Genomic DNA, 20,914 nt, shown 5'->3' on the forward strand with positions numbered 1-20,914 from the left:
TTGTCCGTAACTTTGCCAGTTCTGCCTATCTTATAATTTTTTCTTGTCATTGTTCTTTAGATGGTATATCTCCAGTCTTCCAGTTTTGTGCTGTTAGAATTCTTGCTGCTGTAGTAGCATACATAAATAATGTCCGATTTTCCTTCGGCATTTCTTGTCCTAGAATACCTAACAGAAAGGCTTCTGGTTTCTTCACAAAAGTTATTTTAAACATTTTTCCCCCAAATGATTATATATCATTTCACAAATCTTACAACAATCCCACCACATATGATAAAATGTACCTTCCCCTTCTTTACATCTCCAACAGTTCTTTTGTTCTGTTTTGTACATTTTGGCCAGTTTTAATGGTGTAATGTACCACTTATACAGTGGTGCCTCGCAAGACGAAAAGAATTCGAGTCTTTTCGTCTTGCAAAGCACGGTCCGTCACAACTGCGCCTCTTCAAGCGGCTTTTTAAAAAAAGCGCAAGACGTTTTCGTCTTGCGAAGCAAGCCCATAGGGAAATTCGTCTAGCGAAGCAATGCAAAAACGGAAAACCCTTTCATCTAGCGAGTTTTTCGTCTTGCGAGGCATTCGTCTTGCGGGGCACCACTGTACAAAGGATGCGGGTGGCGCTGTGGTCTAAACCACTGAGCCTTGGGCTTGCCAATCAGAAGGTCCCATTGCTCGGTCCCAGCTCCTGCCCACCTAGCAGTTCGAAAGCACGTCAAAGTGCAAGTAGATAAATAGGTACCGCTCCGGCGGGAAGGTAAACGGTGTTTCCGTGCGCTGCTCTGGTTTGCCAGAAGCGGCTTAGTCATGCTGGCCACATAACCCGGAAGCTGTCTGTGGACAAACGCCGGCTCCCTTGGCCAGTAAAGCGAGATGAGCGCCACAACCAAAGAGTCATCCATGACTGGACCTAACAGTCAGGGGTCCCTTTACCTTTAGCACCTATACATCATTTTCATATACCGTATTTTTCATTCTATAAGACGCACCAGACCACAAGATGCACCTAGTTTTTGGAGGAGGAAAACAAGAAAAAAATATATTCTGAATCTTAGAAGCCAGAACAGCAAGAGGGATCGCTGCACAGTGAAAGCAGCAATCCCTCTTGCTGTTCTGGCTTCTGGGATAGCTGTGCAGCCTGCATTCGCTCCATAAGATGCACACACACATTTCCCCTTACTTTTTAGGAGGGAAAAAGTGAGCCTTATAGAGCAAAAAATACGGTGGTTCTCTTTCAGCAATATACAATCCATAAACTTCAAGTTCACTTTCCAAAGCCTTATCCAGTTGTTTAATTGTATGTTGTGACCTATATCTTGTGCCCACTTAATCATTACTGCTTTAACTTCCTCACCTTTTGTTTCCCATTCCAACAGGATATTATATGCCTTCTTTAACAATTTAGAATTGTCATCTATGATATCCTTTTGGAATTTGGAAACTGTGTAGGTGAATGTTGTGTAGCCGTGTTGGTCTGCTGTAGTCATAGAATCATAGAATCATAGAATTGTAGAGTTGGAAGGGACCCCAAGGGTCATCTAGTCCAACCCCCTGCAATGCAGGAATCTAGTTCCCCAACGTGGGTCTCGAACCCTCAGCCCTGAGATTAAGAGTCTCATGCTTTACCGACTGAGCTATTGAAACATGGGGTCGGAACAAAATAAAAAAATTCCATCCAGTAAGTATCAAAATGTTCAAGTAGGTCAATGCTAATAAATAAATAAATAAGCAAGTGAATGATTGAATGAATGAATAAACAAATAAATAAATGCAACATTTCCATATACAGTATATACATGATAAAAAACATGTTGACAAAAACTGCTCCGAGAGTTTTTTTTTAACAATCAAGCAGTGTATAAATTTTATGAAATAAATAACTAACTAAATAAATAACTAAATATACAAATAAATAAATAAATAGTATAACATGCAAGCACAGGAATTGGGATTTCTGTACGTGGTACATACGTGGCCCCTGAGAAATTCAGGCAGCCTAAAAAGATAACCAACCAACCAACCAACAGACCACTGTGGCTGAAAACATGAATGGTTATTAAAATAAATGAAAGTCGGTGTAGAAACGTTCTCCGATGACGTTGTGCATCTGCACGTAGCCGTTATCGTTTGGGGTGGCCATGTACCACCCGGGACAGACCAGGGACTGGAAAGTGAAGGTTTCGCTCACTGGGCTGGTGGGCTTGTAATAAAAGAGGTACTTCTGGTTGTCTCCGGAGATTTCCTTCAGGGGCTTCTCCGCTTCCTAGAGGAAAGGGAGAGCGGTCAGCGGGTTGCCACACTCCCCAGAATACACAGCCAGAGTCTTGGGGGCCACACAGAGCTGCCTGAGGAGCATAGCTGTCAACTTACAGATTTGAAAATAAGGGACCAGCAGCCTCGAAAATAAGGGATCAGCAACCAAAATAAGGGATTTTCCAAGCACAGGTATGTTCAACTTCTGAGCCCCTCCGAGCCAAAGGCAGAAAGCCCAACCAGCAGCCAACCAGAAGCCTCAAGCGGTGGTTCCCACAGCGCAGCAACCCGGCAAAGGGGATGCAGCAAGGAAAACCACCGGCACCTCTCCGCTGGGAAGCGCTGAGCAAAGCTGAGTCCCCAGGCAATGCGGCCGATTTGATCGGCACAAGGCATGCAAGCTCCACCCCCCAGTCGTTCTTCGACTCCTTATTGGGTGAGCAACCCAGCCAAGAAGCACAGTTGGAGCCTCCCTCCTCCCTGGCTGGGAGGGAGGGAGGGAGAGGAGCTGCTTCCTTTGAAACCCGGGAAATTTAAGGGACATCATCAATAAGGGACAGCAGCGGGACACAGCACTGGGATAAGGGAGTTTCCCGCCAAATAAGGGACGGTAGACAGCTATGCTGAGTAGCCCCATGCATTTTGTGGGGGGCGCTGGAGCCCTACTGCTCACCTCCTACTCACTACTCTACTCACCTCCAGCTGCAGGCGGCAGCCATCTCCCTCCTTGACGCACGTCAAGTACAGCTTGCTGTCGACAATGTCCAGAGCGACCAGCTGCCCAGATGTGGCATCGCTGCCCAGCGGTGAACGATAGAAACGCAGGTCCAGTTCCACTAGGAAGAAACCAAAGGGCAAATCCTGCCTCAGTTCTAATGAGCTCAAGGTCCAGAACCCTTGCAGAGGGAGGGGCTTGAGCTTTGGCTATGACTCCCCAAGCCCCCTGCTCCTGGGTGTGCACTTCCAGTACACAGAATCATAGATCAGGCACAGGGTGGGTTTCTGGTCTCCTGCCTCTGCCCCTAGCTGATGTCCTCACCGATTCCCTGCTGAAACGTCTGCACCCCTTAAAATGACAAGCAGGCCGTATTGCTCTCTTGGGATACTTTTTCATGTGACCCAGGTCAGCAGACTTTCACAGCTCAAGAAGGAAGTCCTACTTGGCGCTAGATTTCCCCTCTTTCATTTTATTTATGAACATTTATAAATTTCATAGTGGGTCCCATGCAACTTGGTACATTTGAACCACCTAATGCATGGGTAAGGGCACTGTGGGTTAAACCACAGAGCCTAGACTTGCCGATAGGAAGGTCAGCGGTTCGAATCCCCACGACGGGGTGAGCTCTCGTTGCTCTGTCCCTGCCCCTGCCAACCTAGCAGTTTGAAAGCACATCAAAATGCAAGTAGATAAATGGGTACTGCTCCAGCGGGAAGGTAAACGGCATTTCTGTTCACTCTGGTTTGCCAGAAGCGGCTTAGTCATGCTGGCCACGTGACCCAGAAGCTGTACGCCGGCTCCCTCGGCCAATAAAGCGAGATGAGCGCCGCAACCCCAGAGTCAGTCACGACTGGACCTAATGGTCTGGGGTCCCTTTACCTTAATGCATGGGTAGGCAAACTAAGGTTCGGGGGCCGAATAAGGCCCAATCACCTTCTAAATCTGGCCCGCGGACGGTCTGGGAATCAGCGTGTTTTTACATGAGTAGAATGTGTTCTTTTATTTAAAATGCATCTCTGGGTTATTTGTGGGGCCTGCCTGGTAGAATGTGTGCTTTTACAGTGCTACCTCTGGATGTGAACAGGATCCGTCTTGGATGCCCATTCGCATCCTGTGGGTCTGCGCGGGTCGCATTACGCCACTTACACGCATGACTTCATTTTGAGCCTCTGCGCATGCGGCAAAACCCAGAAGTAATGAGCTCCATTACTTCCGGGTTGCCACGGAGCGCAACCCGAAAATATTTAAGCTGAAGCGTATTCATCCCGAGATATGACTGTACAGTGGTACCTCGGGTTAAGTACTTCGTTCCGGAGGTCCGTTCTTAACCTGAAACTGTTCTTAACCTGAAGCACCACTTTAGCTAATGGGGCCTCCTGCTGTCGCTGCCGGAGCACAATTTCTGTTCTCATCCTGAAGCAAAGTAATATTTCTGGGTTAGCGGAGTCTGTAACCTGAAGCGTATGTATCCTGAAGCGTATGTAAACCAAGGTACCACTGTATTTAAAATGCATCTCTGGGTTATTTGTGGGGCATAGGAATTTGTTCATTTCCACAAGGTCTGAGGGACAGTGGACCGGCCCCCTGCTGAAAAAGTTTGCTGACCTCTGACCTGATACATAAGCATTAGATGCCAGGGATGTTCTGATCTCGCCCTCCGCCTGCAAAAAGATGTACCTTGCCCTGACATCGAAATATATGCCATGAGGAGGCTGGGCATGCCACAAACTGGGAGCTAGCACAGAAAAGACCCTCTTATTGTTTCCCTATCTTTCATTGACCAAACTGTTGGAGACCATTGGAGGCAGACCTAGCATGGGCATTGGCCAGTCTGCCACACCCTGGCACCCTCCAGATGCCTTGGAGCATCAATAACCCGCCCTACAGTGGTGCTTGGCAGGAGAAAGGAGGGAGGCTGGTGTATGAGGGAAGATGGAGAGGTGGCGTGCTGGCACTTTCAAATATCTGAAGGGCTGTCCCACAGAAGATGGAGCCAGCTTCGTCTTCTGCTGCTTCAGAGGGCAGAACCCAGACCAATGGGTTGAAATGGCAAGGAAGGAGATTCTGAGTAAATGTTAGGAAGAACTTTCTGCTGGTAAGAGCCATTGCACAGTGCAACTGGACTCCCTCAGAAGGTGGCAGATTCTCCTTCATTGGAGATTTTAAAGCAGAGGTTGGATGGCCACCAGTGAGAGATTATTTAGCTTTGCAGGGGGTTGGACTGGATGACCCCGGCGTGTCCCTTCCAGCTCTACACTTACATGATTCCTTACCTGGCTTGTCGTTGACTTGTAAGTGCAAGGCAAGGAGCTTGGGCTGCCCTGGGGTCCCCTCCAGGAAAAAGCACTTGTTGTCCAGATCTTGGATGGTCCACCTTTGCACCTTGTCATAGGTGTAAGCAGAAGGAGGCCCTGAAGACACAAGGCTGGCTTCAGCAAAGGAGGATGGACCTGGACATGCAAGAGGGAACAGGGAGCATTATGGTCAGCACAAGGGGAAGGTCAGCAAGACTTGGAAGCTCTTGCTACAACCCTTCCAGAGCAATCCTCTCGACGCTCCTTCTGGTGGAAGCAATATTCTCCCAATCTTAACACATCTTCATCCCCTAAAGACCTCATATTGGTACACATGGTTCTCTGCTAGCTCATGTTTCCCTGTGAGGTAGGTTAAAGGTAAAGGTAAAGGGACTCCTGACCATTAGGTCCAGTCGTGACTGACTCTGGGGTTGCAGCGCACGGAAACGCCATTTACCTTCCCGCCGGAGTGCTACCTATTTATCTACTTGCACTTTGACGTGCTTTCGAACTGCTAGGTTGGCAGGAGCAGGGACCGAGCAACGGAAGCTCACCCCGTTGCGGGGATTCGAACCACTGACCTTCTGATCGGCACGTCCTAGGCTCTGTGGTTTAACCCACAGCGCCACCCGCATTAGGTGGGGCTAATGTCACCCAGCGAGCCTCATGGCCATGTGGGAACTTGTATAAGAACATAAGCAGAGCCAGAAGGAACATTTTAGCATATATGGTGGGAGTGTAAGAAAGTAAAGAACTTCTGGGAAATGATATATAACGAGATAAAAAAGATGTTGAAATATACCTTTTTTAAAAACCCAGAAGCATTTTTACTTGGTATTATAGGTCAGGATATTAATAGGCAAGATGTTAAACTGTTTTTATATACAACAACAGCAGCAAGAGTATTGCTAGCCCAGAAATGGAAGCAAGAAGAAATTCTGACGAAAGAAGAATGGCAGACGAAATTAATGGATTATGCAGAACTGGACAAAATGACAGGAAGGATTTGAAACCTGTGGGAACAGAGATTTACAGAAGATTGGAAGAAGTATATGAACTATTTGAAGAGCAATTGTAATCAACCAATTACGCTAGTAGGATTACAAGAAGCTTTGTAAGGAGAAATATATGAAACATTACAAATTAGATAAAGAATAGAGATATTGGTTATGAGTATTAAATGTAATAGGGGAAATAAGAAATGTATACTAAGAGATTAGATTGGAAAATTTTCAGACAGGATTGATGGAAGTCAAAAAATTGTATAAGATGTAAAAGTATGTTTTATTACTGTTGAAAATGGTATGTTAAAAAACTAATAAAAATTTATATATATAGATTAAAAAAAGAACATGAGCAGAGCTTGCTGGATCAGCCCAATGGACCGTCTAAGTCCAGCTTCCTGTTCTCACAAGGGCCACCCAAATCCCTGTAGAAAACCAGCAAGCAGGATTTGACCACAAGGACCCTCTCCCCTCCTGTGGTTTCCAGCAACAGACATTCAGAAGCACTGCTGCCTCCAACTGTGGAGCCAGAGTCCGGCCGTAGTGGCTAGTAGCTGTCAATGGCTTCCTCCTCCTTCATGAGGACATCCAATCCGCTTTTAGAGCACTGCCATCCTTTGGACCTCCTCGCCACTCAAAACTGGGACGGGCTGAATAGAGGGAGCTTAGTACCTTCCACCAAGTTGCTGGTCAGCATCGCACTCAGGTCGGCATCTGTGAACAGCCTGCTGTGGCTGGGCCTTCTCCGTCTCGGTGGCTGCCTGCTGGGCTTGGTTGCGGCATCTTCTAGAACGGAAAGGATACCTGCGTGCTGGACAGACTGGTAGAAGGAGATCTATAGGGGGGAAATCAGCTGGAATAGTCAGAACGGGGCCCTGGAACAAACAGCGCAAGGTTTCCCCTTATGGAAAGAGCTCAAGGGAGCAGCACCTTCCTCACGGGCTCTGGCTCATTCTGATGAGACCTCCTGCCGCTCCCTCCAAGTGCACCCTGCACTCGCCCCTTCTCTTCCGCCTTCTCCCATTGCACCCAGCTAAGGGCTTGGCTCTCAGGCACCCGAGGGAAGGAAGTGGTTGCTGCTGTTGTCTGCTGCTGATAAGAATGCTCAAGCCCTTCTTGGAATACCGTATCTTTTGCTCTATAAGACTCACTTTTTCCCTCCTAAAAAGTAAGGGGAAATGTGTGTGTGCATCTTATGGAGCGAATGCAGGCTGCGCAGCTATCACAGAAGCCAGAACAGCAAAAGGGATTGCTGCTTTCACTGCGCAGCGATCCCTCTTGCTGTTCTGGCTTCTGAGATTCAGAATATACATTTTTTTGTTTTTCTCCTCCAAAAACTAGGTGCGTCTTGTGGTCTGGTGCGTCTTATAGAGCGAAAAATACGGCGACAGGTTTGGAATTGCTCAAGAAAGATGTCAAATTTGTTTTTTTATGCCACAATTGCAGCAATAATTTTGTTAGCTAAGAATTGGAAAACACAAGAAATTCCAACAGTGGAGGAATGGCAGATGAAGATGATGGATTTTTTGGAGCTAGCTGACCTGACTGGAAGAGTCCATGACCAGGAGGAGGAGGAGTATCAGGAGGAATGGATGAAATGCAAAGACTATTTAGTTAAATATGTTGTTGTTGTTTAGTCGTTTAGTCGTGTCCGACTCTTCGTGACCCCATGGACCAGAGCACGCCAGGCACTCCTGTCTTCCACTGCCTCCCGCAGTTTGGTCAAACTTTAAATATGTTAAGTTAATTTAATTGGAAAAGCTTGCAAATATCAGATAGACTTAGGATTTAAATATGTAATGTTAGGAATTAATATGTTTAATGCTAAAACAGAAAGAAAGAAAGATGTTAAGCGATTAAGTTAATTTTATGAGAAAATTTGGTTTTGGAAAACTGTTAAAATGATATGCACTGAAATTCAACTAGGGGATATGAGGCAGTCACTTAACAATGTCACTAAGATTGATTTAAATACGGTTGACATTTATGTTTGTTTAATTTTTTGGGGACAATCAATAATGTTTTGTTTTTTTAAAAAAGAATGCTCAGGCCTTTTTACTGGCTCATGGGGGGTGGTGGTGGGGGGAGTGGATTTTCTTCAAATGACTAATGCTGTTGTTGTTTACTGCATTTATATCTCTTTTTTCCTTATTTAATCTCTGCAACAACTCTGTGACGTAGGCTGAGAGGCGGTGACTGGCCCAAGGTTACCTAGAGAGTTTCATGGCCAAGTGGGGATTTGAACCCTCCTCTTTCAGATCAAACACTATAATAATAATAATAATAATAATAATAATAATAATAATAATAATAATAATAATAATTTTTATACCCCGCCCTCCCCAGCCAAGACCGGGCTCAGGGTGGCTAACACCAGGTATAAAAACAATTGAATGAAATACAACTTAAAAACAAGATTAAAAACAACATTAAAATGCAGCCTCATTTCAGTAGAAACTCAAATCAAAAACTTTTTGGGGATGAAAACGTCAAATCTTCACTAAGGCCAACTATCCAGACTGGGCCAGAAAAAAGCCAGGGAAGTCCCCAAATAGGAGTTCCATCACAGAAGGAGAAAGGAAAAAGGAGAGAGGGGGAGGGGATCAAGTTAATTCCAAGCCAAAGGCCAGGTGGAACAACTCTGTCTTACAGGCCCTGCGGAAAGAACTCAGATCCCGCAGGGCCCTGGTCTCATGAGACAGAGCATTCCACCAGGCTGGAGCCAATGTTGAAAAGGCCCTGGCTCTGGTTGAGGCTAATCTGACTTCCTTAGGGACCTCTAGGGTGTTGCTATTTTTGGACCTTAAGGTCCTCTGTGGGGCATACCGGGAGAGGTGGTCCTGTAGATACGAGGGTCCTAACCATTGCACCACACTGTCTTTCCGTTACAAGAAAAGAGATTCCAATTAAACATTCAGAATAACTTTCTGGTGGCAAGAGCTGTTCCACAGTGGATGGTGGTGGACCTTCCTTCATTGGAGGTTTTTGAACAGAGGTTGGGCAGCCATCTAACAGGAATGCTTTTTTTGTGTGATCCCTACATTGCAGGGGGTTGGGCTGGATGACCACTGCAGTGTCCCTTCCAACTCTGTAATTCTAACCAGACCCAGCTGTAACGTTTTAGGCAGCTTTGCTCGGCCGGAACTACAGCCGCCGCTGGGGAACACACAAAGGTGGAGTCCGCAAGGCATTTACTTTACACAAGCGTATAGAGAGGCATCTCTCAGCCTTAGCTTTACACATGCGTAGAAATTAAGTACGTAAAGAGCAGTTACAACCAGATAACTAAGCTACAGCCTTATCAGAGGAGCAGAAGTAACATCCTAGGCCAGAACTTCAGAAGAAACCAGGTCAATCCCTCTTCCTTCCTTATGAGGAACTCTTGAGGGAGTTGAATATGTTTAAGTTTGGAGAGAAGATGACTAAGAGGAGATATGCTAAAAAGGTAAAGGGACCCCTGACCATTAGGTGCAGTCGTGGCCAACTCTGGGGTTGCGGCGCTCATCTCGCTTTATTGGCTAAGGGAGCCGGCGTACATGACTAAACCGCTTCTGGCGAACCAGAGCAGCGCGCGCAAACGCTGTTTACCTTCCTGCAGGAGCGGTACCTATTTATCTACTTGCACTTTGACATGCTTTCAAACTGCTAGGTTGGCAGGAGCAGGGACCAAGCAAGGGGAGCTCACTCCATCGCGGGGAGTGAGGGCCAGGGCCTTTTCAGTGATGGCTCCGACGTGGTGGGATGCTCTGTCCCATGAGACTAGGGCCCTTCAGGATTTAACCTCTTTCCGTCAGGCCTATAAGACAGAGCTATTCCATCTGGCATTTAATTTGATTTCAGCCTGATCTTTTGTTTCCCTTCTCTTCCCTCCCCCTCCCCTTTTATGAAGATTACCCTCTCTGAGACCCCACAGCTAATTCTCCCCAGGCCTCCTCCTCACTGGCCCAAGTAGGACCAATTCAGCCAGCTAGCCCTGGGGATTATCTAATGCTTATTTCCCCTAAATTGATGTCTGCCTTTTGAATTTTATTGTTATTCATGTTTTTATACTGTATTTTATGCTGCTTTTACAATTAAGTGTTTTAAATTTGTTGTTAGCTGCCCTGAGCCCGGTTTTTGAACCAGGAAGGGTGGGGTAAAAATAAAAATGTATTATTATTTTATTATTATTATTATTCTATTGTTAGCCTTTCTTCAGGTTGCAGAATATCCAGGTTTTTCTTTTTGTAAGCACTGCAGCAGCAGCAGTAGCAGCAGCAGGTCACCACAGATGTGGACCCCCCCTCTTTATTTGTTCCCTCAGAGCAGTGTGGGGCAGTGGGATTCGCTGGGGGGCAGAATGCTAAAAGGTAAGCAGGCAGCAGGGGGCACTGGAGGTATATCAGACTTTGCAAAGCTGGTATCACCAGATCAAGTTCATCAGTTCTGTTAAATTAATTCAGCTAAACCGTTCCAACTGGGTTTTGAATAAAGGTGCAGTTATTAATTGTTGCTGTTTAGAAATGTTCGTTGTAGTAATGATACATTGGGCTAAAGATATAGGGCATAATATACCAATAGACGCAGGTGGCGCTGTGGGTTAAACCACAGAGCCTAGGACTTGCCGATCAGAAGGTCGGCGGTTCGAATCCCTGTGATGCGGTGAGCTCCCCAAAGATAAATAGGTACCACTCTGGTGGGAAGGTAAACGGTGTTTCCATGCTCTGCTCCGGTTTCCCTGCTCCTGCAAACCTAGCAGTTCGAAAGCACGTCAAAGTGCAAGTAGATAAATAGGTACTGCTTTGGCGAGAAGGTAAATGGCGTTTCTGTGTGCTGCTCTGGTTCGCCAGAAGCAGCTTAGTCATGCTGGCCACCTGACTGTATGCCGGCTCCCTCGGCCAATAAAGCGAGATGAGTGCCGCAACCCCAGAGTCAGCCACGACTGGACCTAAATGGTCAGGGGTCCTTTTACCTTTACCTATACCAATAGACAATTGGGGGAGGTTATGGAGAGAAGGAATAAACTTTACTGCCTGCAGTGCATTAAAAGAAAATATAATGAAAATGGTGTACAGATGGTATATAACACTGGTGAAACTAGCCAAAATCTATAAAACAAATACGGTAATACATGTTGGAAATGTGAAGAAAAAGAGGGCACGTTTTACCGTATGTGGTGGGAATGTAAAAAAGTGGTCAGGTGCGTCTTATGGAGCGAAAAAAATTGGTAATTGGAAAGGAATTCAGAAAACCATTAGAAGAGGTTGATGGAAGTCCTAGGCTACAACAGCCAAGGATTTGTCATCTTGTGTTGGAAAAATTGTGTAAAATTCAATAAAAATTATATTGAAAAGAAAAGAAAATTTCATTGTGTTATCTTCATCGACAGCCCATTCACGCTGCTATTCTGAACAGTGTTTTTCATAGGGGAGGGTAGAGGGAGGAAGAGCAGGTGGCCTGGGGGCCTGGCGGAAAAGATCTGGGGCTGTGTCCCTCCCCAACAATGGCACTGAGCCTAACTGTGGCACTGTGCTTAAATGCCAGGTGAAAAACACCTTGGCCTACGGCTCTCTGCCTGGAAGGGTGAATTCCTGGGCTGAGCCCCAAGCCTTCCCTGCCCTCTGGGTACCACTGAAGCCACTCTGATAGCCTTGCAAGCCACCCCTCTTCTCAAGTGGGAGCCGAATGGGGGGGGGTGAGCTGTGTTATGGGGTTTTTCCCTCCCACCCCCCAAAATGCTGAAGGCGTCTTACCTCGTTGCCGAATGAGAACTCCATCTCCATCTCTTCCTCACTAGAAGGGAAGGGGGTTGGGAAGGAGGTGAAGAAGAGAGTTTGGATTCTGAGCTAGCAGACCCTTAAGGATAGGACATAATAATAATAATAATAATAATAATAATAATAATAATAATAATAATAATAATTTATACCCTGCCCTCCCCAGCCAAGACCGGGCTCAGGGCTGCTAACACCCGATATAAAAACAAATTGATTGAAATACAACTTAAAAACAAGATTAAAATACAACATTAAAACATCAAAACATTACAATTAAAATACAGCCTCATTTCAGTGGAGACTCAAATCAAAAACTTTTTTGGGGATGAAAATGTCAGGTCTTCACCAAGGCCAACTATCCAGACTGGTCCTACGTGGGCCAGAAAAAAGCCAGGGAAGTCCCCAAATAGGAGTTCCATCACAGAAGGACAAAGGAAAAAAAGTGGTGGTAATGCCCACCACTGCCCTGGCCAGCTGGTGACTCTTCCCATCCAGGCGACAGCAGGGCTAGGAAGGCAAAAGGCTGCCCTGGGGCCTTGCAGCACCGGTTGGGGTGGGAAGATGCCAGAGACGGTGGCACTCCTCAGAGGGGTACCCAGGAATCCCGCAATGGGAGAACAGACTTTGGTTTGGGGCAGAAAAATAGACGGCAGTGACGGGGTCAAGCAAGGCCTTCCAGTTTCATAGCATTTATACAATAGGTAAAGGTAAAGGGACCCCTGACCATTAGGTCCAGTTGTGGCCAACTCTGGGGTTGAAGCGCTCATCTCGCTTTATTGGCCGAGGGAGCCGGTGTACAGCTTCCGGGTCATGTGGCCAGCATGAGTAAGCCGCTTCTGGCGAACCAGAGCAGCGCACGGAAACGCCGTTTACTTTCCCGCTGGAGCGGTACCTATTTATCTTCTTGCACTTTTGACGTGCTTTCGAACTGCTAGGTGGGCAGGAGCTGTGACTGAGCAACGGGAGCTCAGCCCGTGGCGGGGATTCAAACCGCCGACCTTCTGATCGGTAAGTCCTAGGCTCTGTGGTTTAACCCACAGCGCCACCCGCGTGAATGTTAAAAAACAACAACCCTCAAAGCAATGTACAAATGAAGATTGGCAGAGGGAGGCGGGAACTGTCTCAGGCGGCAACTGCTGGAAGGCAAGGGAGGCTGTTCCTCCCAAGGTCAGGGCCAGGCTGAGAGATTTAGTTGCTTAAGGCAAAGGACAATATGGAAACCGCCTGGAGCTACAGCTGAACCTCAAATGATAGTGATGGAGCACCGTCCTCCCCCATATCTGAGGGCAGCAAGCTGGCATCTGCATGGCATTCATAGCTGCTCGGCCCTCCAGCATCTTCCGCCTGAGGCAATGCCTTGCTCTGCCTCTGCTCTGCGCTGTTTCCTTGGGGATCTGAGCCGTGGGTGCCTGGACTGAGTCTCTGTCACAAGCCCCTGACCCTCAAGGTTGGTGCAGGATGTGATCCCATTGCTGGCATGGAGGCAAGATTCAGCTGCTGGTAGATTTGGCTTCTGTGTAAGAAAATCAGAAGTGTCTGCTGGATCAGGCCAATGGTCCATTTGGTCCAGCACTCTGTTCTTACAGTGGCCAACCAGGTGCCCGTTATAATAATAATAATATTATTATTTATACCTCGCCCATCTGACTGGGCTTCCCCAGCCACTCTGGGCGGCTTTCAATAAAATATTAAAATACTGTGATGCATCAAACATTAAAAGCTTTCCTAAAGAGGGCTGCCTTCAGATGTCTTCTAAAAGTCTGGTAGTTGTTCTCTTTGACATCTGGTAGGAGGGCATTCCACAGGGTGGGTGCCACTACCGAGAAGGCCTTCTGCCTGGTTCCCTGTAATTTGGCTTCTCGCAGTGAGGGAACCGCCAGAAGGCCCTTGGCGCTGGACCTCAGTGTCCGGGCACTGATGGGGGTGGAGGCGCTCCTTCAGGTATACAGGACCGAGGCCGTTTAGGGCTTTAAAGGTCAGCACCAACACTTGGAATTGTGCTCAGAAACGTACTAGGAGCCAAGGTAGGTCTTTCAAGACCAGTGTTATGTGGTCATGGCGGCCACCCCCAGTCACCAGTCTAGCTGCCGCATTCTGGATTAGTTGTAGTTCCCATTATGGGAAACCTGCAAGCAGGTTTGGAGCGCAAGAGCCCTCTCTGGTCAGCAGTTTGCCAGCGACTGGCATCCAGGAGCATTGCGACCTTCAGCTGGGAAGGCAGAGCGCAGCCTCTGACAGTGGCTAGTAGCCATTGACAACCCTACTCCTCTTTTACAGCCACCCAAGTTGCGTGCAGAGCTGTGGTGTTTTTGAGCATCTTCTCCAGGCAGCAAGTGGGTCAGCCCTGAGACAGGCCCTGCTGAGGAGCAATGATGAGGTTCATGGGCTATGTGTGGGGTGCTCCATGACTTCCTATGGGGCCACCCATCACACCCCACCACAGGTTCATGGGCTATGTGTGGGGTGCTCCATGACTTCCTATGGGGCCACCCACCCACACCCCACCCTGCTTCTGCCTCTGCATAAGCAGATACAGTGGTACCTCAGGTTAAGTACTTAATTCGTTCCGGAGGTCCGTTCTTAACCTGAAACTGTTCTTAACCTGAAGCACCACTTTAGCTAATGGGGCCTCCTGCTGCTGCCATGCCGCTGGAGCCCGATTTCTATTGTCATCCTGAAGCAAAGTTCTTAACCTGAAGCACTATTTCTGAGTTAGCGGAGTCTGTAACCTGAACCATATGTAACCTGAAGCGTATGTAACCTGAGATACCACTGTACCAGGAGTGCAGATGACCCAGCAAGGAAAGCGGGGAAGATGCTCACCTGATGTCTCTCAGCAACACGTCCGGGACTCTGGCCATTGTTGTGTCTGGAAAGGGAAAAGTACAAGGATGAGCTCCACCAGCCACAGGCTCCCCCCTTGAATAGGGTTCCCTTACACCCCCTTTTTCCAGGACACGTCCACTTTTTCAGGGGTAAAATTTCTGTCCAGGTGGATTTTTTAAATTTGCTGAAATGTCTCTGGTTATACTTTCTGGTTGGGACATAGACATAACTGGTGGTTGAAGGCTTGATTTCCTCTTCTCTCCTCCTGCCCCCCCCCCATAGCAATATACCACAGCTTCTATAGCCTACATAAAGGTAAAGGGACCCCTGACTGTTAGGTCCAGTCGTGGATGACTCTGGGGTTGCAGCGCTCATCTCGCTTTATTGGCCGAGGGAGCCGGCGTACAGCTTCCGGGTCATGTGGCCAGCATGACTAAGCCGCTTCTGGCGAACCAGAGCAGCGCACGGAAACGCCCTTTACCTTCCCGCTGGAGCGGTACCTACTGATCTACTTGCACTTTGAGGTGCTTTCGAACTGCTAGGTTGGCAGGAGCAGGGACCGAGCAATGGGAGCTCACCCCGTTGCGGGGATTCGAACTGCCAATCTTCTGATCAGCAAGTCCTAGGCTCTGTGGTTTAACCCACAGCGCCACCCGCGTCCCTTTTATAGCCTACATAGAGTAGGGGTATTTAAAATGAGAGTCATTATAGGGTCCTCCTTTTTGCTCTTCAAAATATGGGAACTCATGCCAGCTGGGCCTTGGACATACCACAGCTCAGGGCCAGAACAATTGTTTTGTTGCTGCAAGTTGTTCACTACTCAGTGAAAAACAAATCCTTAGATAGATTAATAAAACCAAAAATCTAGTAAGTATTTTCCAATGATTTATTGGTAAACATAGATCCTATATTGTAGGTCAGGGGTCAGCAAACTTTTTCAGCAGGGGGCCAGTCCACTGTTCCTCAGACCTTGTGGGGGGCTGGACTATATTTTGAGAAGAAGAAAAAAAATGAACGAATTCCTATGCCCCACAAAGAACCCAGAGATGCATTTTAAATAAAAGGACATATTCTACTCATGTAAAAACACCAGGCAGACCCCACAATAACCCAGAGATGCATTTTAAATAAAAGGACACATTCTACTCATGTAAAAACACGCTGATTCCCGCACCATCCATGGGCCAGACTGAGAAGGCGATTGGGCCGCATCCAGCCCACAGGCCTTAGATTGCCTACCCCTGCCTTAGACTCTTATTTATTGCTATTATATATCCCTCCTTTTTCTCAAAAGAGCTCAAGGTGGCGTACATGGTTCATCCCCCCTCATTTAATCCCCACAACAACAGTCTTGTAAGGTAGGTTGGGTTGAGAGGTAGCGGTTGGCCCAAATTCACCACCCAGCAAGCTTCATTCATGGCTGTGTGGAAGGATTTGAACCCAGCTCCTATTCCGTCACACTAACCCAGACCTTTCCAAACTTTTCATAATGGTGACACACTTTTTAGACATGCATTATTTCACGACACAGTAATTGAGTTTTCCTAGCAAACCAGAGGTTAAACAAACCCCTTTCCAGCCCCAGGAGGAGCACGCGGAGCGTTTGCGCGAGACGCCAACACACAGTTTGTAAACTCTGCTCTAACCACTACGCCATATTGCCTCTTGAGCGGCAACCTGCCAGTATCTGAAAGACACGACCATTTCCTGGAAGCTTCTCTTGGCAACCCCAATTGGCTGGGGGAAAGCTCTGGCAATCTGGGTGGAAGGGGCTGCAGGGTGGAGAGGAAAGGGATTCAGGATTTGGCTGCAAAGGTGAGCTTGGGTATCCTCTCCAAAGGAAGTCTGCCCATCCATCATCTTCTCAGCAGAGCCACCAAGAGAGGAGGATGCCGGTGACCAGGAACCAGGTGGGAGGGGAATCTGTCAGGGAACTGACATCAGAACGAGAGGCGAAGGGGAGGCTCCCAGATGATGCTGGCGAAGGACCCAGCACCAGGGGGAGAAGCAGCTCAGTAGAGGAGGAAGGAAATCAGCGCAACACCAGGGATAAAGGGGGGCAAATGGGGGAAGCGGAGGGAGAGCTCCGGGATTCTTCTCTGGACATCAGTGAGGAGAGCACAGGTCCTCCACTACCCACGTCCTCCCTGCGCAGAAGACTCCCGCGCAGTGAGAGGAGGAGGCGACTAGGAGTCAGACAGCTTCTATGCTGGAAAAGGTTTAAGAAACGCCCACAGACAGATTCTGCTAGCGACTGAGGCAGCCACGCGGAGATGGGCTGTGCAGTCAGAACGGTTTAACCAAGGCAATTAAGCCTAGAAAGGCGGCAGTTTACGCACGAGTAACTCATACACATTACAGAATCTATGGAGGCATCCTTACCTGTGGTTCTCGATCCAAGGCTGCTTGCTGCTCTTCTGCTCTGGTTCTCTGTCCAAATTTATAGCATGGAGAAGGTGGGGCTTGAGCCTGGAATTTCCACCTCTGCCTTTTCTACGAACCTGCTGTCAAGCTCGGATTGTGCAATCTACTTTTGATTGCCTGCAAGGCTGGAAAGTCTTTTGCGTGGGGTGGGGAACTATCTTGGCTCCACCCTTGAGGAAGACCAGCTCCTTCCTTCCAGGGATCAGATCTTGGAGAGTTCGTGGCCTCTGGCCTGGTTTCTCTACAATACAAACCATCTGGCTGAACATTTGATCCAAGATGCAGAATCTGTCCCCCAAGCCAAGCTTTTCTCTGCTTCTCAAGAGCACAAGCCCAGAATTATTATCCTATTTTTTTTTGCAAATACCAAATGTATGCTTTCAGTTTTTAGCTCTATAGGTATGAAAGCTGCAAATGCTGGGACAGAGCGGATATTCTGGAGATGTTCCCAAATCAGAAAATTTTGGAAAGATATTGCAGTGGAAATTGAAGGAATAACTGGCTATACCTGTGAATCTTCTAATTTTACAATTTGGATATGTTAAAGAAACTGTGCTAATAGAGGACAGGGAATTAACACAGTATCTTTGACCCCATTATTCTATGAACTCTTAACTGCTGTCAGAGTTATTATTTGTCAAAACTGGGGGGCAGTAATGAGGACACTGTCCACGAAAGAATGGAGAACAAAAATGTGGGACTCTGTATGCATGGTTAAGCTTGCTTACATGGTGAGAAACAGAGAGGGCAGGCAACTAGATAATGCCCTTATTGATAAATAGGTCTTTTTATTATTTCCTGGAATAATAAGGTACAGGATAATTTAAACACAATTGTATTACTTTGCAGCCTTCTGATATTAATTAATTAACTATGTTTGACATTGGTGTGGAATTTTTTTCCTATGTGTTTAGTTCTAGATATCCCCTTCTATTTCATTGAAAGGGCATCTCCTTCATGCCTCCCATTTCACAGCTTGGAGAACTGAGGCTGGGGGGCTTTCCTTATTATTTATGACGGAACATAGTTTACTTCTGAGTGAACAGTTACAGGATGACACAGCTCAACAGCTCTTACATATTTGGGTACAAGGAAAAGCCAGTGCAGTGGTTAAAAGCAGGGGTAGGCAACCTAAGGCCTGGGGGCTGGATACAGCCCAATCGCCTTCTCAATCCGGCCCGCGGACGGTCCGGGAATCAGCGTGTTTTTACACGAGTGGAATGTGTCCTTTTATTTAAAATGCATCTCTGGGTTATTTGTGGGGCATAGAAATTCGTTCATCCCCCCGCCCAATATAGTCCAGCCCACCACATGGTCTGAGGGACGGTGGACCTGCTGAAAAAGATTGCTGACTCCTGGGTTAAAGTGTCAGATTAGGACCTGGGAGACCAGGATTCGAGTCCCCACTTGGCCATGGAGCTCACTGGATGACCTTGGGCCAGCCACAGTCTCTCAGCCTAGCCTATGTCACAGGGTTGCTGCGAGGATAAAATGGTGAGGAGGAGAACAAAGGTGGGATATAAGTGCAATGAAGAAATGAATAAGCTCTGTATTTGGGCTAATAGCAGGAAGTGCTGGATGCAAGCACAGAGTCTGAGGTCAGGATCCTTCCAAGGTTCAAGGGCAAGGGAAGAGCTGCAGGACTGAGCAGAAGCAATGACGACATCCCAACGGCTGCCATGCTTCCTTCTTCAGGGCCATCTGATTGGCCACTGTGGATACAGGATGCTGGACTTGACGGGTCAAGTCTCTTTTTATGTTCTTATTTTGGTCATACGAAGCAAAATTCCAGCATAAGCATCTAGCACTTCCTGTGACTCACTTCCTTGTTATTTTATGTTGTCAGAGGCTCCCTTGGACACCCCATTGGGTTTTTCTATCTTTTAGATCTATCTAAGAAAATAGTAGTTTAGTTCCTTGTTTGAAAAAAGGCGGGGGGAAGACATGGAAAAAGCAATTATTTAAAAAGCAAGAAAGACAACATATTGTTCCAAGGTTAGAATTGAAAACCCACAAAAATATTTTTCATTATGGTGGGAAACATGAAAGAAACTCAGGGATTCTTAGTAAGTTTTGATTCTAAATGATAAAAATTCATGTGTCCAGGTTTAATATTGTTATGAGTTTGTGGGTGCCAGCATATGTGGGTGCAAGACACCCATCATTCCTGGACTTAGTAAATGTTAGAATTTAATCAGTGCTTGGAAAGTTAAACTGGAAGTCAGACTTTCATCTCCCTGTGTTCAAAAGATCTCATGAAAGATGGGCTATTAGTAGGGGGGAAAGACAGAAAGTTGAGCTATCAGCAAATCAAAGACTCTGTGCCAACCTGCAAACAGTTGGGGGGGGAGCCCCTCCCTGAACTCAGAGTTTTTGTTAGATAGAAGTTTTAGGATTTCAGTTGGCTGTGGCATGATCAAGGAAAAGAGGTGTCAGTCTGTCAAATGCAGCAAACTGGAGGAGTGGTGGTGAAAGGTCAATTTGGGCTGACAGTTTGAATCCAATGGGGAAAATGGGACCCTCTTGGAGTGTAGAAGAAGAAGAAGAGTTTGGGTTTGATATCCCGCTTTATCACTACCCGAAGGAGTCTCAAAGCGGCTAACATTCTCCTTTCCCTTCCTCCCCCACAACAAGCAGTCTGTGAGGTGAGTGGGGCTGAGAGACTTCATGTGGAGGAGTGGGGAAGCGAACCCGGTTCCCCAGATTACGACTCTACCGCTCTTAACCACTACACCGCAATGCCTTGAACCCCCTCCACGGCAGGCTCAGCTTGCATATATGTGCAAATAAACCATCTATCATAAAGACACCACAATCTTTTCCAAAGGAAACATAGACCCTGTGTAAGCCCCTGGATTCCTGGAAACTTGCACCGCTCAGAAAGTGGGGTGGTGGCATGTAACAATATCTTAGTTTTCCAGAGGATGATTTTCAGTCTGCTGTGACGGCCAACTCACACCCACAAGGATATTGACAAACTGTGCAGAGAAGGGCAACCAGGATGGTCAAGGGTCTGGAAACCCTAGAGGGAGTTGGGTATTTTTAGCCTGGAGATGAGAAGACAGAGATGACACGTTAGCCATCTTCAGTAACTAAAGTGCTGTCACATGGAAGATGGAGCAATACAGTGGTACCTCGGGTTACAGACGCCTCAGGTTACAGACTCCACTAACCCAGAAATATTACCTCGGGTGAAGAACTTTGCTTCAGGATGAGAACAGAAATTGTGCGGCGGCAGCGGGAGGCCCCATTAGCTAACGTGGTGCTTCAGGTTAAGAACAGTTTCAGGTTAAGAACGGAACTCCGGAACGAATTAAGTTCTTAACCTGAGGTACCACTGTATTGTTCCAGAGGGTAGAACCCAAACCCAATGGATTCAAATGACAAGAAATGAGATTGCAACTCAACCATTAGAAAGAACATTCTGGCGGCAAGAGATGTTCAACAGTGGAATGGACAACCTCAAAATGTGGTGGACTCTCCTTCATTGCAGGTTTGGAATCAGAGGTTTTAGGGCCCTCGGTGGTCAGGGATTCTTCAGCTGCGATTCCTGTTTTGCAGAGGGTTGGACTAGATGATCCCTTGGGTTCCCTTTCAACTCTGCAACTCTGTGATTCCTTCATTTGAATTGCAAATAAATCCCC

The 20,914-nt window shown here is 47.1% G+C and overlaps 1 protein-coding gene across 1 annotated transcript; it reads right to left on the reverse strand.

Moving 5' to 3' along the window:
* Positions 1–1,871: 1,871 nt before the first annotated feature.
* On the reverse strand, positions 1,872–18,108 carry LOC308592000 (interleukin-36 alpha-like). Its single transcript, XM_081203249.1, has 7 exons — positions 17,229–18,108; positions 14,844–14,889; positions 11,997–12,036; positions 6,937–7,099; positions 5,240–5,416; positions 2,945–3,084; positions 1,872–2,258 (listed from the first exon to the last, which is right to left on the reverse strand). The coding sequence occupies exons 2-7, from the start codon at positions 14,879–14,881 to the stop codon at positions 2,052–2,054; spliced, it is 765 nt and encodes a 254-aa protein (XP_081059375.1). The 5' UTR covers positions 14,882–14,889; positions 17,229–18,108; the 3' UTR covers positions 1,872–2,051.
* Positions 18,109–20,914: the final 2,806 nt, after the last annotated feature.

This window comes from Podarcis bocagei (genome assembly GCF_964188305.1).
Source record: "Podarcis bocagei genome assembly, chromosome: 7".
Taxonomy (NCBI): domain Eukaryota; kingdom Metazoa; phylum Chordata; class Lepidosauria; order Squamata; family Lacertidae; genus Podarcis; species Podarcis bocagei.

Bases quoted from the DNA above. Each gene is read 5' to 3' on its own strand.
- LOC308592000 (XM_081203249.1), bottom strand. From the start codon at position 14,881: ATGGCCAGAGTCCCGGACGTGTTGCTGAGAGACATCAG. The intron at 12,037-14,843 runs GTGAGCATCTTC...CTTCCCTTCTAG, and splicing joins GTGTTGCTGAGAGACATCAG to TGAGGAAGAGATGGAGATGG. The intron at 5,417-6,936 runs GTACTAAGCTCC...TTGCATGTCCAG, and splicing joins GACCAGCAACTTGGTGGAAG to GTCCATCCTCCTTTGCTGAA.